This window comes from Phyllobates terribilis, unplaced genomic scaffold, assembly GCF_046119375.1.
Source record: "Phyllobates terribilis strain yellow unplaced genomic scaffold, ASM4611937v1 Scaffold_2__4_contigs__length_985480577, whole genome shotgun sequence".
Lineage (NCBI taxonomy): Eukaryota > Metazoa > Chordata > Amphibia > Anura > Dendrobatidae > Phyllobates > Phyllobates terribilis.
Window position 1 is genome coordinate 767752386 of NW_027362762.1, and position 18755 is coordinate 767771140.

The following is an 18755-nucleotide window of genomic DNA, read 5'->3' on the forward strand; positions in this document are numbered from 1 at the left end:
ACTTTTTATGCTTCAATCTCATATTGTCGTGGGTTGCTTTTTGTTCATATTAATTCTCCTACTGGTATATTAATTATAGTCTTTTTATTATGACAAGAGGAAGCCAGTAAGGTAGAATTTCTTGATAAACTTTTTCTATAGGGTGTAATAGTTACAGTGTGATCAGTCAGAGTCAAAGTAATATCTAAAAAATCAATCAAATTAGATTGTATATTATGGGTGAATTTAAGATTCATAGAATTATCAGAAATGAAATTAAAAAATTCACCCGCCTCTGACCTTGTCCCGTCCCATATCAGGAGCAGGTCATCTACGTATCGACCATACCACCTGATATGGGAGGAGAAAGGACCAGAGTCAGAAAAAATGTACTGTTTTTCCCAAAAGGCCATAAAAATATTGGTTATAGAGCTAGACACTTGGTATGAACTCGCGCTGTACACCTTGGAGGTCCTGGTCTGCCCTGCCGCTAGCGTGTTATCGGAGCGTGTTTTTAGTGCCGCTGGGGAAATTATAACTGATAAGCACACTCGCCTGTCAACTGACAATGCTGACAAGCTGACCCTTATCAAAATGAACAAGGGCTGGATTGGGCCAGACTTCTCATCACCAACAAATGACAGCAGAGTAACATAAAGTCAAATCCACTGTGTTATTTCGGGAGGTGTATTCCCATGCACCGTTTCACACCCACACATGGGTATACGCTTCCTATTTTTGGCTGTTTTATGTTCTTCTCCTTTTCCTCAGCCTCCACCACCACTATACCACCAGGGTGACCGTGGTCCGTGTTGCCATTATAGAAAGTTTCTCCGTCCTTATTTTTGTCAGATTTTGCTTGGAAGGCATAAGCAAAGACTGTGGGAGACCCACTCCCCAATAATGGGAATAATATTTTTAAGATGCTGTACTGTATGGCTCTTGTAAGGGCATTAAAAGCATCTTGTTATACCACTCTGACCTCCACGTCTCTTCTGAGGGGCATGAAAAGCGTCTTGTTATACCACTCTGACCTCCATGTCTCTTCTAAGGGGCATTAAAAGCGTCTTGTCATACCACTCTGACCTCCACGTCGCTTCTGAGGGGCATTAAAAGCGTCGTTATACCACTCTGACCTCCACGTTTCTTCTGAGGGGCATTAAAAGCATCTTGTTATACCACTCTGACCTCCACGTCTCTTGTAAGGGGCATTAAAAGCATTTTGTTATACCACTCTGACCTCCACGTCTCTTCTGAGGGGCATTAAAAGCATGTTGCTAAACCTCTCTGACCTCCACGTCTCTTCTGAGGGGCATTAAAAGCATCTTGTTATTCCACTCTGACTTCCACGTCTCTTGTAAGGGGCATTAAAAGCGTCTTGTTATACCACTCTGACCTCCACGTCTCTTCTGAGGGGCATTAAAAGCGTCTTTTTATACCACTCTGACCTCCACGTTTCTTCTGAGGGGCATTAAAAGCATCTTGTTATACCACTCTGACCTCCACGTCTCTTGTAAGGGGCATTAAAAGCGTCTTGTTATACCACTCTGACCTCCATGTCGCTTCTGAGGGGCATTAAAAGCGTCTTGTTATATCACTCTGACCTCCATGTCTCTTCTGAGGGGCATTAAAAGCTTCTTGTTATACCACTCTGACCTCCACGTCTCTTGTAAGGGGCATTAAAAGCATTTTGTTATACCACTCTGACCTCCACGTCTCTTCTGAGGGGCATTAAAAGCATGTTGCTAAACCTCTCTGACCTCCACGTCTCTTCTGAGGGGCATTAAAAGCATCTTGTTATTCCACTCTGACTTCCACGTCTCTTGTAAGGGGCATTAAAAGCGTCTTGTTATACCACTCTGACCTCCACGTCTCTTGTAAGGGGCATTAAAAGCATCTTGTTATACCACTCTGACCTCCACATCTCTTCTGAGGGGCATTAAAAGCGTCTTGTTATACTACTCTGACCACTACGTCTCTTGTAAGGGGCATTAAAACCGTCTTGTTAAGCTACTTGGACCTCCACGAGTCTTCGAACGGGCACTGTAATTCCTCCTAATTTTTTGAAGCTTTTGCTTGGAAGGCATAAGCAAATACTATGGGAGACCCACTCCCCAATAATGTGACTTATGTTTGTAATATGCTGTACTGCATGGCTCTTGTAAGCGGCATTGCAAGTTGGTCCGTCCTAATTTTTGGAAGCTTTTGCTTGGAAGGCATAAGCAAATACTATGGGAGACCCACTCCCCAATAATGGGACTTATGTTTGTAATATGCTGTACTGCATGGCTCTGGTAAGGGGCATTGCAAGTTCCTCATAATTTTTGGAAAGCCTTCCATTCACTGCTTAGGCTAACAGTGTACAGGAGACCCAGTTGGTATAAATGGAAAAAACTGTTTAGTTAAGGCCCTCTGACCTCCATGTCATTTCCAAAGGGCATTGGAGTGCCTCAAAATTTTTGGTAGGCATTGCACTCACTGTATGCCCTATAACTGTGTAGCCGAACCGCTCCTTTGTTACAGAAACATATCCTACAAGACATATGTGGTTGACTGGCCTGATATTGATGTGAATGGTCCCTGTTCCTCCTGCTCTTTCTCCTTTGCCACTACCTCATCCATCATTTATCAGCTGAAGCTTTGTTTTAATGGGAGTCATAGAACTGGGATAGTAGCAGGAAAACATCCAGCAATCCTTGGAGGAGGTAGGATATGCGCCAAAACGCTGGCCACCTCAGGCCTAGCCGCTGCTACATACATGCGCTTGCATTCCAAGAAAACAAAGCAGAAGCTAACTTGTATCATCATCATCATGGTCCTCACCTTGGCACTCTCAACTCCCCTGATGGAGAAGCCAGGGCCCACCAGAGGAGTCTGGTTCTCTGGTGGTCTCGTCCAATGCTGCCCTAAAGCAGGCCGGGCTAAGAAAAGTGTGTGGGGGGAAGTTGACAGGAGAAATAGGGGCGGCTGGGGACCATTTTTGGAAACCCGCCTGCCCCCAGGTGGCTGGGGACCGAGTGTGGACACCCGGCCGCCGGGTGGCTGGGGACTGAGTATGGATTCCAGGCCGTCAACACAACCATGACGTGGTGGCCAGATTCCACCTCCATATGCCTAAAAGGCCCAATTTCAAGTGCAAGCAAGCAAGCAGTATGGTATTGCAGCCTGGGGGTGGGTGGGTGGCAGGCTGCATACTTGCCTTGCATTGCAAGGAATGGGAGAGGTACAATTGAACACTGCCCTGGGACAAGGACTTGAACAGAGATAGTTGCAAGTCTGCAACGACAGGTGCAGGGTGGGAGGCATCTTCGCATGTACCATGAACAGGGGTTTGGCATGCACACACTACAGCGGAATAGGCTGTCCTTCCCACTAAATGCACTGGGGAGGGCACAGGTAATATTTTGGTATACGCGCTTAATCTTATGTATAAGGCACACCGAGACAAATAGGGGCGGCTGGGGACTGAGTTTGGATACCTCGCTGCCGAAGCAGCCATGAGGTAGTGGCCAGCTTCGGCCTCCTCCAAACTAAAAGGCCCCATTTCAAGTGCAAGCTAGCAGCATGGCATTGCAGCCTGGGGGTGGGTGGGTGGCAGGCTGCACACTTATGCTTGCATTAAAAGAAAACAAAGCAGATGCTAATTTCTATCATCATCATCATGCTCCTCACCTTGTCACTCTCAACTCCCCTGATGGAGAAGCCAGGGCCCACCAGAGGAGTCTGGTTCTCTGGTGGTCTCGTCCAATGCTGCCCTAAAGCAGTCAGGGCTAAGAAAAGAGTGTGGGGGGAAGTTGACCGGACAAATAGGGGCGGCTTGGGACAGTTTATGGACACCCGGCTGCCCCCAGGCGGCTGGGGACCGTGTGTGGACACCCGGCCACAGGGCGGCTGGTGACCGAGAATGGACACCCGGCCGCCCCCAGGTGGCTGGGGACCGAGTGTGGACACCCGGCCATCGGGCGGTTGGGGACTGAGTATGGATTCCAGGCCGCCGACGCAGCCATGACGTGGTGGCCAGATTCCGCCTCCACATGCCTAAAAGGCCCAATTTCAAGTGCAAGCAAGCAAGCAGTATGGTATTGCAGCCTGGGGGTGGGTGGGTGGCAGGCTGCATATTTGTGCTTGCATTGCAAGGAATGGGGGAGGTACAATTGAACCGTGCCCTGGGACAAGAACTTGCACGGGGATAGTTGCAAGTCTGCATCTTCTGATGCGGCAAGGATGACGTCTGATGGGCACACTTTTAGGCAGTGACCTAGGTGTCAGAGATGCTTCCAGGAGTCTTCCCCATGCTGTTCCCATGTCTTTTCAGCACTGTATGCATGTGTCACACAGCACATGGCCAGATAAGGTTGTAAAATGTTAAAATTACATTTCCCGGTGAATGAATTTGTCACGGTTGAAAGCATTACAAAAGTGCAAAAATGCATAAAAAATGCTACTTGTTAACATAGCCCAAGGTGTGGAGGAGTATTTTTTTGGGGGGGTTATTTATTTTACCTTATACACAAGTCTTTACCCTGGAAACGAAGTTCCTTAATATATTTCACAGGAAAGCAGTTTCAGTTTCGTTTTTGAACGTTTTATTGTGAGCCCTTAAAAGTGACTTAATACCTCTGACCACGCTGTTGACAGCAGTGACCTGGGCGTCAGAAATGCTTCCTGGGGCGATCCCCATGCTGTCCCCATGTCATTTGAGCATTGTCACTATCGTTTTGGGCACTTGTTAGGCTTTTAAAAGACTGCCGGGGGTGAAGCGCCAAAAATGCTCGGGTCTCCTATAGACTAACATTGGGCTCGTTGCTCGGGTCGAGCACCCGAGTATCACGGCGAGCTCGGCCTGAGATTCGAGCACCTGAGCATTTTAGTGCTCGCTCAACACTAGCTACTGTATGTGCACTGCAGTCTGCTATATACCCTGCCTGCTCTCTCTGCAGATGGATTAGTCTTCAGAAGGACTCTTTGTAGAGATGGATATGTGTCTCTAATATAGTTGGGTACACCTACACTAACTAGAAACAAGCAAATCTCTCCCTACCTCAGCAGCACCTCTCCCTACACTGTCTGATTCCGGAGTGACTGTGAGGAGCATGGTGGCACCAGGTCTGATATAGACCTGATGACGCTGTGCGGCCAGCCAATCACTGTAATGCCAGAACCAACATGGCTACGGCATTACAGTGAGTGGCAGGCAATCCCTGCATGTTCATTTGCTCTGTAAAGAGCGCCAAACATGCAGGGAGGAGACCCGAGTTCCTCTCCGAGCAACCCCGGAAATAGCGAGCATGCTCGCTCATCACTAGTTAAGATCACTACTATTATCTATATAGTGTACTAGCTATTGAACCCATTCTACTCCCGGGTGGTGAGCATTTTTATTGGTATATGGTCTCCCATGCTGGTATGTGCTGCCCCCATCTTGGTATTTGTGCTGCCCCCATTCTGTCCCCACCATCCTATCCTATTATGCATGACACCCCTTATCCCCATCTTGGTATGCATGACACCCCTCACCCCCAATCCACATATACATGGCCCCCTCATTCCAATCCTGGTATGTGTGGTACTCCTCATCCCTATCCAGGTATGTGTGGTATTCCTCATCCCTATCCTGGTATGCATGGTACCCCATCCCTCATCTCTAACCTTGTATGTATGGTATCCCTCATCCTGGTATGCATGGCACCCCGCAACCCCAATCCAGGTATGCATGGCACCCCTCACCCCCAATTCCGGTATGCATGGCACCCCTCATCCCCAATCCCAGTATGCATGGCACCCCTTATCCCCAATCCCGGTATGCATGGCACCCCTCATCCCCAATCCCAGTATGCATGACACCAGTCATCCCCAATCCCGGTATGTATGTCGTCCCTCATCCCCAATCCTGGTATGCATGGCACCCCTCATCCCCAAACCCGGTATGCATGGCACCAGTCATCCCCAATCCCGGTATGCATGGCACCCCTCATTCCCAATCCTGTTATGCATGGCTCCCTCATCCCCAATCCTGGTATGTTTGGCTCCCTCATCCCTTATCCTGGTATGCATGGCACCCTCATCCCCAATCCTGGTATGCATGGCACCCTCATCCCCAATCCTGGTATGCATGGCACCCCTCATCCCCAATCCTGGTGTGCATGGCAACCTCATCCCCAATCTTGGTATGCATGGCTCCCTCATCCCCAATCCTGGTATAAATGGTACCCCTCATCCCCAATCCTGGTATGCATGGCACACCTCATCCCTATCCTGGTATGCATGGCTCTCCTCATCCCCATCCTTGTATACATGGTGCCTCTCATCCCTATCTTGGTATGTATGGTACCCCTCACCCTGGTATGCATGGCACCCCATCCCTCATCCATAGTGCTATGCGCATGCACCAATCTGACACCTCACTCCTGCCTCAGTCTCCAGCGAAGAGAGGCGCCGTGGCAATGCTCCTCCAGATCAGGTACGTATCTAAGTATGGCACTGGAGATCGCGGTATGCATTTAGTGTCTACGCATACCAAGATCTCTGGCGCCATACACTCCTCTTACCTGTAACGGCTGGATGTCTGCTTCTGTCTGGAGCCAGACTGCGCGTCGAGCATGCGCAGTCTATAAAGGCTTCAGACAGAGACACGCATCCCCGGTTATATTATAGATTTGATATCACAATAATTGCATTAAATAAAGGATTATGAAATATGCACATAGCGTACAGCGTTAAATTTAGCAGCAAAAAAACACAGTGGTTAATAATCTAAATTGTGATAGTCGTTATGAGTTTAAAATTAAAGTTAATAAAAAAGAAAAGATTTGCCTTTAAATTTGGCTACAAGTTTTCAGCAGCATTTCTTTAAAAAATATTCTGAATAATGTGCTTAGTACTGTTACTTTGCATCGACTTTCCTAAAAGCATTCAATAAATCATAAACTTTGGAGTGCCTCTTCATTGCACTTGGGCAGAAGTTACTGTCTGTCAGATGATGCTCCAATCCTCCTGCACAAAATTAAAAGTGACCCTACTGTTGATAGCAACTTAACATTTAGAATGCTAAGAAAATGCTCTAATGCACTTTGATGAACTAATTCAACTACAAATTAACTTAACTTTAAATTGGGAGGGTAAAGCAGGTCAAGTTTTAAAGTGCTTGGCTTTCTTTTACCACTTGGCTGAGAGGAAGACATAGATTAGAAAGTTACAAAAGTTGCTCTTACACTTAAACAACTTTTAAATAAGTAATTGATTTATACCTTTTGTTGCAAATGTTCTGCAATTTAAATGAAGCTTCACGTCTGAAAATATAGTGCTATCGAGCAATGTTTTCTGAAAATGCATTTGTACAGATACTAAGTGATAAAAAATCAGACAAGCCGCCTCACTGGTGTTTAGCGCATGCCATGCTCTTTACAGTGCATACATTCATATTAAAATTTCTGTAGTGCAAAATATAATTATACAGATTTTAATTAGATCCTTAATAGAATGATCTTTATATGGAACAATAGACTAAATAAATCACCTTCCAGCGTTTCTTATCACTACAAAGATCTTAATTTTCCTTGCCAGGCTGACTTAATATATGGCTTTCAATTTACAAGGTTGTTGTTTTTTTTAATACATAAACAAATATACACCACTTTCATTATTTGGATATTATACATGAATGAGTATATATGGATCTAGGAAATAATAAATGGATCAAAAAACACAAATTAATGTAAGACAAATTATTATAAATTTTAAAATGTTTTTTCCTATATGAAGAACAGCTCTTTTAGAAGTAAAAAAGCTCTAAGAATTTATGTTCTAAGTCAATGACGAATCATTTAACCCCTTCACAATCTTGGACGTATAGCAACGTCTTCGGTAGTGTCCCTGCTTTTGATGCGGGCTCCGGGGCTGACAGCTGTGGGTGGATTCACGATCCACCCTCGGCTGTTAACAAGTTAAATACTGCTGTCAATCTCTGACAGCGGCATTTAACACACGCTGGCCAAAAGCGCATCACAAGACACGCCATCGGCGCCCCAGTCACGTGATGGCGAGGCGCCGATGGGTTGTTATTACAGCCAGGGGTCTGTGGAAGACCCCTGTGACTGTTATTGTAAATCTACTATGAATGATGGCACGTGGCCGGCATTCATGGAAGATCATGATTTCTGCTACACATAGAAGGGCTGAAGCCTTGCTATGTGTAGCTCAGGCAACTGGATGATCGTAGCTTCACGTCTCCTAATGGACAATTGAAGCCAGTAAACAGTAAAAAAAAAAGTTTTAAAAATATAAAAAAACCCACAAAAATTCAAATCACCCTTCTTTTTGCTCCATTCAAAATAAAACGATTGAAAAAAAATAAAAAATACACATATTTGTTATCTCTGCATTCAGAAATGTCCGATCTATCAAAATATAAAGTAAATGACGTAATGAGAGAAAAATCTAAACATAAAAATTATGTTTTTTGGCAGCCGCAACATTCCAATAAAATGCAACAGTTCAAAACATTGTATCTACCCCAAAATGGTATCAATAAAAATGTCAGCTCAAAAAAGTAGCCCTTACACTGCCCCAGATCACAAAAATGGAGACGCTATGAGTCTCGGAAAATGGTGACATAAGCAAATTTTTATTTATTTATTTTTTTTTACAAACTTCGGATTTTTTTCACCACTTAAATAAAAAAGAACCTATACATCTTTGGTTCTGCGTACTCGAAATGACCTGGAAAAAAACATTGGCTTGTCAATTTTAGCATTTATTGAAAATGGTAAATAAAATACCCAAAAAACAATTGTGGAATTGCACTTTTTTTGTAATTTCACCTCCATTGGAATTTTTTTCCTGTTTTCCAGTAAGCTATATAGAAAAATCAATGGTGTCATTCAAAAGTACAACTTGTCTTGCAAAAAACAAGCCCTTATACGGCTATATTAGCGGAAAAATAAAAAAGTTATTGCTCTTGTAAGAAGTGGAGGGAAAAACGCAAAATTGCCCAGGAGTGAGAGGGTTAAATACCTCAAAAACAAGTTAAGGGATATCAGACAAACCAGAAATGGATGTCTTGGTTGGGTTTATTTCTGTAGGAGAATTTGTTTGCATACTTTTAAGTGATTTGAATGAGTCCGAAAGTTTGTGCAGAATATTGTTTTTAAATGTTTTTATAGCAGTTGGGGCTCTGATATCAATGTCCTAATCTAGTACAATGACTGAATTAACTAATAAACCTGTAGATACCTGCATCAACCACTTGAGAAAGCTAATTGCCTACTGTCTTTGCACTGATTGCAACAAAAATATCAACATACAGTAAGCTTCTAAGCTCCTTTACGTGTTCAGCTTGCTAAAATATTTTCTTTTAACTCAGTGTTACCAGCCTGCCTCAATCAGTGATTCCAGATGAGATGCCAAAGTTTGAGTCACTGGATGTAATGGAGGCTAGGTACCTTACTTCTCCTCTGCAACCATGCCCTCAGCTGATTGCCACACATTTTCTCTAAAGTTCCAGACAGATCAGTTTGCTATAGTGACTTTTCCTCCTTCATGAGGTTGGCCTGATGGCCTATTCAAAGAGGCCCTTCAGAGTCGCCTTTGTAGTTGCAGATCAAATTCTATCATTTGTTTGGTCATTTTTAATGTGCTATTTGTGACTCTGTGTAACGGGGCCGGGTGGTGGAACCTCTGTGCCCTGGAACAAGGAGGGACCCCGAGGGGCAGGTGTTATACTGAAGACGACCTTGTATTAGAGCAGGTGGCTCCCACGGGTCAGATAGCTGGGACTTACCGGAGTAGCGGGTGGACACAACAGGTAGATGGCAGTCTCTGGGTGAGCAGGCAGGTGGTCATGGGAAGTGACGGAAGAGCAGGTAAGAGTCTCTTGGCTGGCAGGTGGGTGGTCACGGCAAGTGACGTCGGAGCCTCCAGGTAGGCTAGCAGGTGGGTAGCAGGTGAGCGCTCCCAGGTGAGCGGGTAAGAGTCTCTTGGCTGGCAGGCAGGTGGTCATGGAAAGTGACGGCGGAGCCTCCAGGTAGGCTAGCAGGCGGGTAGCAGGTGAGCGCTCCCAGGTGAGCGGGTTAGCAGGTACGGCAGGTAGCAGGCAGGTAACTGGCAGGTGCTTCCTGTTCCGCAGGTGGACTTGCCCATAGACAGACTGGCGGATGCAGGAGACAGACTGTCGGGATGAAGGGAAGACAAGCAGGCAGACAGGACTGGAAGCCAAGCTGGCAACGGGACCTGAGGGCTGAAGCAGAGGTGAGTATGCTTTGCAACAACTTTGCTCGGGCACCTCTATTTTGGAGGAGGTGCCTTAAATATGGGAAGTCCTCCGGCTAATGGCCGGGGACTCCATAGGACGGCGCGCGCGGTCCCTTTAAGAGAGGGGAGCGCGCGCGCGCGCGCCCTAAGCTCAGTGCCCGGGAAGGAGCGCGCGCCGGCAGCAGCGAGGGAAGGAGCGCAGGAGAACGCCGCGTGCTGGGCAGGAAGGTGAGAGGGACGGCGTCTCTGCTTAGCAGGAGGCAGAGACGCCGATGCAACAGTACCCCCCCTTTAGGCCCCCCCTTTTTTAGGCCGGAGAGAAATTTCTCAAGGAGAAGCGGAGCGTTGATGTTCTCCCTGGGTTCCCAAGTTCTTTCCTCAGGACCAAACCCTTTCCAATCCACCAGAAAAAAGGTTTTCCCTCTTACCCTCTTGGTGGCCAGGATATTCTCCACTTCAAAGACGTCATCAGCAGAAACCGGAGTAGGAGGAGCACCTGGATTGTCTGAAAATGTGTTAAGGACAACGAGTTTGAGTAGGGATACGTGGAAGGAGTTGGGAATGCGTAGGGTGGCCGGGAGTTTTAATTTGTAGGCCACTGGGTTAATTTGCTGAGGACTTCGAAGGGTCCGATGAACCGAGGGCCCAACTTGTAGGAGGGTACTTTGAGCCGCACATGTTTGAAAGAGAGCCAAACCTTGTCTCCCGGACGGAATTGAGGTGGATCCAGACGTCTCTTATCAGCATATCTCTTCATCCGCTCGGAGGACAGAAGAAGAGCGGACCTGGTACTCTCCCAAATAGTAGAAAATTCGCTGACAAGAGACTCCGCGGCAGGGTTGTCCACAGAAGCGGAGACAGGAACTGGAATCCGGGGAAGTTGGCCACCGACTATAAAGAACGGGGATTTGGAAGAGGGTTCGCTCTCATGGTTATTATAAGAAAACTCGGCCCATGGTAGGAGATCCACCCAATCCGAATGGTGGGCATTAACGAAGTGCCGGAGGTAGTTGGTCAGGATCTGATTGATCCGCTCCACTAGACCATTGGACTCTGGGTGGTAAGCGGAGGAGAAATTAAGGGTGACGTCTAGCAGCTTACATGTGGCTCTCCAGAAGCGTGAGGTGAACTGAACCCCACGATCCGACACGATGTGGAGGGTTAGGCCATGGAGATGGAAGATGTGGCGGATAAAGTCTTTAGCCAGCTCGGGTGCAGATGGGAGACAAGGCAAGGGAATGAAATGGGCCATTTTAGAAAAGCGGTCAGCGACCACCCAAATGACTGTACAACCGGCAGAAACAGGAAGATCGGTGATAAAGTCCATAGCAATGTGCAGCCATGGAGCAGCAGGTACGGGCAGGGGCAGGAGATGGCCAGCTGGTAGATGTCTGGGAACTTTGTTACGGGCACAGGATGAACAGGCCGTGACGAAGTCTACAACGTCCTTACGCAAGGTAGGCCACCAGTAATGCCGGGTAATGAGCTGGAAGGTCTTCTTTTGGCCAGCATGGCCAGCTAGTTTAGAAGAATGTCCCCAGTGAAGAACCCTCTCCCGATCTGGTACTGCTACAAACGTCTTACCGGGTGGAAGACGAGTCAAATCCAAGGGGGCCATATTCATCACCTTGGAGGAGTCAATGATGTGCGTAGGCTCCTCCTCTTGATCGGAGGACAGGAAGGACCGTGACAAAGCATCAGCTTTGACGTTCTTTTGTCCGCCGGGCGGAAATGAAGAATGAAGTCGAAGCGGGCAAAAAACAATGACCAACGGGCCTGGCGAGGATTGAGTCTCTGGGCATTTTGGAGATATGCCAGGTTTTTGTGATTCATGTAGATGATTACCGGGTAAAGAGCCCCTTCAAGCAGATAGCGCCACTCCCCCAATGCCAATTTGACGGCTAGCAATTCACGGTCTCCTATGGAGTAGTTGCGCTCAGACGAGGAGAAGAGTTTGGAGAAGAAGCCGCAGGTTATCATTCTCCCGGTAGAAGATTTTTGGGTGAGTACCGCTCCGGCTCCGGAGGAGGAGGCATCAACCTCCAGGTAGAATTGCTTATTACAGTCCGGACGGTGCAGGACGGGGGCAGAGGCGAAGGCTCTCTTTAAGGAAAGGAAGGCCTCCTCGGCTTCAGGCGACCATACTTTGGGATTTGCCCCCTTACGGGTAAGCGCAGATATGGGGGCAGTCCGGGACGAGAAGTGTGGGATGAAAAGATGATAGTAATTGGCGAAACCCAAGAATCGCTGTATCGCCTTCAAACCTTCAGGACAGGGCCATTTAAGAACAGAAGAGAGCTTCTCGGGATCCATTTGCAGACCTGTCTGGGAGATAATGTAGCCCAAGAATGGAAGGGAGGTCTGGTCGAAGAGGCACTTCTCATATTTGGCATAGAGGTGGTTCTGCCGAAGCCTAAGCAGGACCTGACGAACATCCCTCCGGTGTGTGGGGAGATCCGGAGAGAAGACCAAGATATCGTCCAGGTATACCACTACGCAGGAGTACAGGAGGTCACGGAAGATGTCGTTGACCAGCTCTTGAAAGACAGCGGGGGCGTTACAGAGACCAAAGAGCATCACAAGGTACTCATAGTGACCGTCACGGGTATTGAATGCTGTCTTCCACTCGTCTCCTTGACGGATACGGACCAGGTTATATGCTCCTCGTAAATCCAGCTTGGAGAAGATCCTAGCGCCCTTGAGACGGTCAAACAATTCGGAGATGAGCGGCAGGGGGTATTTGCTTTTTACAGTGATTAGATTGAGTCCTCTGTAGTCTATACAGGGACGTAGCGAACCGTCTTTCTTTTTGACAAAGAAGAATCCGGCTCCAGCCGGGGAGGTAGATTTTTGGATAAATCCCCTAGCCAGATTTTCTTCAATGTATTCTGACATGGCCCGGGTTTTGGCCGCAGACAACGGGTAGATACGCCCAAGGGGAGGAGTGGCGCCAGGTACCAGGTCGATCGAGCAGTCATATGGCCTATGGAGTGGTAATGTCTCTGCTTCCTTTTTACCGAAGACATCCGCATAGGGCCAGTATGGAGCCTGGAGACCGGGTAGATTAGCTGGAGTAGGCGGAGGGCGAGCTGGACGGACCGGAACCAGGCAGGTTTTATGGCAGTCTGGACCCCACCGGAGTACTTCACTGGATCGCCAGTTCAATACGGGTTCATGTGTCTGGAGCCAAGGTAGACCTAGCAACAGGGAGTGAGAGAGTCCGGATAGCACATGGAAGGAGATCTTCTCAGAGTGCAGCATTCCCACCTGCAGAGTTAAGGGTTCAGTGATGAGCAGGATGGGCGCTGGAAGAAGTTTACCATCCACGCAGGCAACTGACAAAGGTTCAGAGAGAGGCTTGGTGGGAATATGGTATCTCTCTACTAAGGACTGGGAGATGAGGTTCCCAGCAGCTCCAGAGTCCAGGTGGGCGATTTCAAAGTGCTGATCTTCTCCCCAGGAGAGACAGACAAAGTCAGCGAGGGAGAGGACTTACTTTGGTCTAGGACGACCTCTCCGAGTGATCCTAGACAGCGGCGTTTCCCGGCCTCTCCGGGCAGGAATGGATCAGGTGCTCCTTACTGCCACAATAGAAACAGCTCTCCTCGGCCCGGCGTGACTCCTGGTGGGATTTGACCAACTTGGTCTGGTCGACCTGCATGGGCTCGGGTGAGTGCGGCCGGGGAGTGACTGAAGAAGAGACAGGTCTCTGGAAGTTAGGAGCAAGGCGGGGAAACCTTCTCTCATGGGTGGTCTCCTTGGTACGTTCCTGGAACCGGATGTCAATCCGGGTAGCAAGTGACACCAGGTCGTCTAGGGTGGTAGGGATGTCCCGACCGGCAAGTTCATCTTTAATCCGACCGGAAAACCCTCCCAGAAGATGGAGAGCAGGGCCTCGTTATCCCAGGCAAGCTCAGAAGCGAGGGTACGGAACCGTATGGCATATTGGCCTACGGTGAGACTCCCTTGGCGGAGACGTAGCAGAGAGGAGGCTGACAAGGTCTTTCGTCCCGGTTCATCGAAGACATTCCGGAAAGCAGTGAGGAAAGCTGACAAGTTGGATACCAGGGGATCCCCTCTCTCCCACAGGGGATTTAGCCAAGCCAGTGCTTCCCCAGTGAGATGGGACATGATGAAAGCCACTTTGGCCCGGTCGGTGGTAAAGTGATGTGCCAAGAGTTCAAAATGCAGGGTGCACTGGTTAATGAAGCCTCGAGCCAAGGCGGGATCTCCAGCAAAAAGAGGCGGTGCAGGGAGCCGGGGACCCGGACTGGGAACCATGGCATTGATGGGTAGCGGTGCTGCCGGGACGTGAGTCGTACGACTGGAGGCAGGTCCAGGTGGAGCAGTCAGTGTGTCCAGGCGGGAGTTGACATTACGCAGGTGGTTCAGGATGGATTCCTGTTGGGATCTCTGACGGGAGACTTCGTGGAACAGGTCAGAGAGCGAGGGAGCTTGGGCGCCACCGGATTCCATGGCCCGAGCAAACTGTTAAGGGGCCGGGTGGTGGAACCTCTGTGCCCTGGAACAAGGAGGGACCCCGAGGGGCAGGTGTTATACTGAAGATGACCTTGTATTAGAGCAGGTGGCTCCCACGGGTCAGATAGCTGGGACTGACCGGAGTAGCGGGTGGACACAACAGGTAGATGGCAGTCTCTGGGTGAGCAGGCGGGTGGTCACGGGAAGTGACGGAAGAGCAGGTAAGAGTCTCTTGGCTGGCAGGCGGGTGGTCACGGCAAGTGACGTCGGAGCCTCCAGTTAGGCTAACAGGCGGGTAGCAGGTGAGCGCTCCCAGGTGAGCGGGTAAGAGTCTCTTGGCTGGCAGGCAGGTGGTCACGGCAAGCGACGGCGGAGCCTCCAGGTAGGCTAGCAGGCGGGTAGCAGGTGAGCGCTCCCAGGTGAGTGGGTAAGAGTCTCTTGGCTGGCAGGCAGGTGGTCACGGCAAGTGACGGCGGAGACTCCAGGTAGGCTAGCAGGCGGGTAGCAGGTGAGCGCTCCCAGGTGAGCGGGTTAGCAGGTATGGCAGGTAGCAGGCAGGTAACTGGCAGGTGCTTCCTGCTCCACAGGTGGACTTGCCCATAGACAGACTGGCGGATGCAGGAGACAGACTGTCGGGCTGAAGGGAAGACAAGCAGGCAGACAGGACTGGAAGTCAAGCTGGCAACGGGACCTGAGGGCTGAAGCAGAGGTGAGTATGCTTTACAATAACTTTGCTCGGGCACCTCCATTTTGGAGGAGGTGCCTTATATATGGGAAGTCCTCCGGCTATTGGCCGGGGACTCCTTAGGATGGCGCGCGCGGTCCCTTTCAGAGAGGGGGAGCGCGCGCTCCCTAAGCACAGTGTCCGGGAAGGAGCGCCCACCGGCAACAGCGAGGGAAGGAGCGCAGGAGGACGCCGCACGCTGGGCAGGAAGGTGAGAGGGACGGCGTCTCTGCTTAGCAGGAGGCAGAGACGCCGATGCAACACTCTGTTCCTGACACCTTGGCCTTGTGTTTTGGATTCACCCTATCTCATCCTTTTGGATTTGATGTGCAGCATTTGTGGTTCAATTCCTGGCCTATCTTATGAATACAATTCTGCATCAGCATTCATCTTGAAGCATCCTGACTGCTTTTCTGTTGACAAACCCTAACTATGCACATTATTCCTCTACAAGTAATTCTAAGCACAACCATTGCCAATTGTTTACTATTTTGGGGACCACAATTTGGTAATCCAATTACTAAACTAAATACTTCTTTATTGGAATACGAAAATTCCGTAGCCTCTTTCCCCAGTCTAACTTATTTTTAAAATTTCATTTCATTGGTCAAAACAATACACTATGGGCCCAATTGATCATTGTATTTTCACCAGTTTTTGGCATGAGAACCTCTCAATTAGCGATTAACATAAGTCAAAAAGGAAAAGTGACATAAAAAAACACAAAAGCTGAATCACTGCGATAGCCTTTGCTGAATATTTGTTGCTTTGTATAAGAAAAATGGAACTTACACTGCTATAAAGACATACAAACTAACCAGCATAGAATGTTGGACTGAGGTGCAATATTGCAAGTAGAACATTCACTTAAAAAAAAAAAACTTCTTACACAAAATTTTATTCTAAAAAAAAACAAAAAACTAGCTACTGCTGTAAAATTCCACTTTGGTCAACCATTGATGAAGCAAAAGAAAGAAATACCATAAGAGATACACACAACAGGTTTATAACACAATAGTCAGATTAAAGGACAATTCAAATTATATAAATTATCTATAAATGGGACATTTTTGCAATAATTACCTGTCCTGTGGAACATCTGCACCACTGAGCTTTACAATTGTGGGGAATATGTCCATGTTACTTGTTGGTTCATTAATAACTGTCTCAGGTTTTATAACTCCGGGCCAATTTAGAAGTCCAGGCACACGTATTCCTCCTTCCCAGTTAGTCGCTTTACCTCCTTTAAAGGTAACGGAAAAATAACTTTTTATAAATTTAAATTTATACTACATGCCATAAAAATAATCAAAACCCAAGATGGGTAGCAAGAGTCTGTAAAGTCAAAAAGTCCACAATCATGTATGTATTCATTAAAAAAAATATATGAAAAAGATGAAAGAATAGTTGGAAACTGGGAATTCGAGAAAAGAATTCATAAGATTGTAGGACAAGTAATAAAGAATATTTATTTATAAAATGGTTTCCTATTAAAGGGATTGTCTACTACTTGGACAACCCCTCCTCAATTACTATGTTCCCCTATGTAAAATAAAAACAGCGTGTAAGCACTTGCAGTGCTGATGGCTTCCGGAGATGGCTCCCAGGGCTCAAATGCCATAACAATGTCACATGAGCCCTGCAGCCAGACAGTGGATGCTAATGGACCACTTAACTCATACTTCCTTAGGAGAAAACTGACATCCAGAGGAAGTAATAAAAATAATAATTTTATTTATATAGCGCCAGCATATTCCATGCTCTTTACAATTAAGTGAGAGAACATCAGCAGTTTTAACTTCCTCCAACTGTCAGTTTAATCTGAGTGGCCGCTGATTGGCTGCATGGCTCATGGGACATATGTAACAGTTCATGTGAGCCACTGGAGATCCTGTGTCAACATCCTTGGAATGGTGACAGGAGCAGAGCTTAGCATAAACTGTTTTTAATTTACATGAGGGAGTATAGTAATAGAGAAGGTGTTGTCTGAGTATTAGACAATACCTTTATGTTCCATCCATTTAAAAAACAAGAAAGAAAAATTAGACTACAAAACATTCATGAAATATACATTTAACGCATAGTAATAGTGCTACTATAATGTGAAAATGTCAGGGTTAACAATATAATTGACAGCTGCAGTATTTTCTCTAGACTGTATTACCTTTGAAGATTCCATTGTATCCTCCATGAATTTCACCAGAAGAGGAGACTTCCTCCAGGTGTGCTCCATTATCAGAAGTAAAATATATCAATGTATTGGAGTGCAGTTTATTTTTGTTCAACTCATTAATAATATTTCCTAAGAAAAAGGAAAAAAAAAAAAAGATTTAGAGCCGGGAATTCATGACAATTTTATAAATATCTTCCTACATTAGTTTAAATCCCTGGTTTCCACAGGCAATTTTAATTTTTATGTTTTTCCCTTCCCTTTTTCCAAGTGCCATAACTTTTTTTTATTTTTTTCATTGACTCATCGCCATATCAGTGCTTGCTTTTGCGGGATGAGCAGTAGTTTTGAATCAGACAATATCGGAGCTTATTTTTGTAGGGATGAGCTGTACTTTTGAATCAGACTGTCTCTTAGTGGTTGTGGTGACCAAAAAACCCCACAATTTTGGAATTTTACTCCTTAGTCCTCATCGTATTTAGCACATGGGTTCATTAATTTTATTTCTTGATAGAGTGGACTGTTACAGATGTGGCAATACCAAATACACAGTATTTATTTTTTATTTAAATTTATTTCTTCAGTTTTATTGGGAATAAAGTGGGTGATTCAAATTTTTATACTTATTAAAGAAAAATTGTCACACAATTCTTGATGCCCAAACTATGGTCAGCATGAATCAGAGCTTGGTTGTACAATTTCAGCTAGTTATATTTGTCTCTTAAATGCTTCAGCATTTTAGAGAAAAATAGTTAGAAGATCCAGTTCTACTTTTTCAAATGTAGATCTAGGTGATTTATGTAATACTTTATTGTATTACTTTCTTTTTTAATCCCTTTATGTGATCATCTGATAGTGGGGATGTTTCAGTATATAGTGCAAATCTTGGTTTCCTATCAAACCTAGTCTATGACTGAGCTTCATAGGAAAATTAGGATGGCAACAACAGGGGCCTTCAGAAGATCATCCATTGCCATTCTAATTCATCTTTGCCACATGATCATGTCAAGTGGGACAATGGGAGCTGATGCTTGCACACACGGTCAACCTCTCAGAGATTGATATCGTCATCTAAATGGTTAACAGTCGTGATTGCAGATGAGCTATATAAAATAGCTGGCATCTACCAAATATGCAGGAAACTCAGCTTCAGAG

The 18755-nt window shown here is 46.6% G+C and overlaps 1 protein-coding gene across 3 annotated transcripts in view; it reads right to left on the bottom strand.

Annotated features, from left to right (window-relative positions):
* STS (steroid sulfatase) overlaps positions 1 to 18755 on the bottom strand; it is an 829793-nt gene that overhangs the window by 238406 nt on the left and 572632 nt on the right. For all 3 annotated transcript variants that reach the window (XM_073667339.1, XM_073667338.1, XM_073667340.1), the window contains 2 exons: positions 17595 to 17732; positions 16514 to 16673 (listed from right to left, as the gene is read on the bottom strand). In XM_073667339.1, coding sequence (XP_073523440.1) covers positions 16514 to 16673; positions 17595 to 17732 — 298 coding nt within the window. The remainder of the gene's footprint in view (positions 1 to 16513; positions 16674 to 17594; positions 17733 to 18755) is intronic.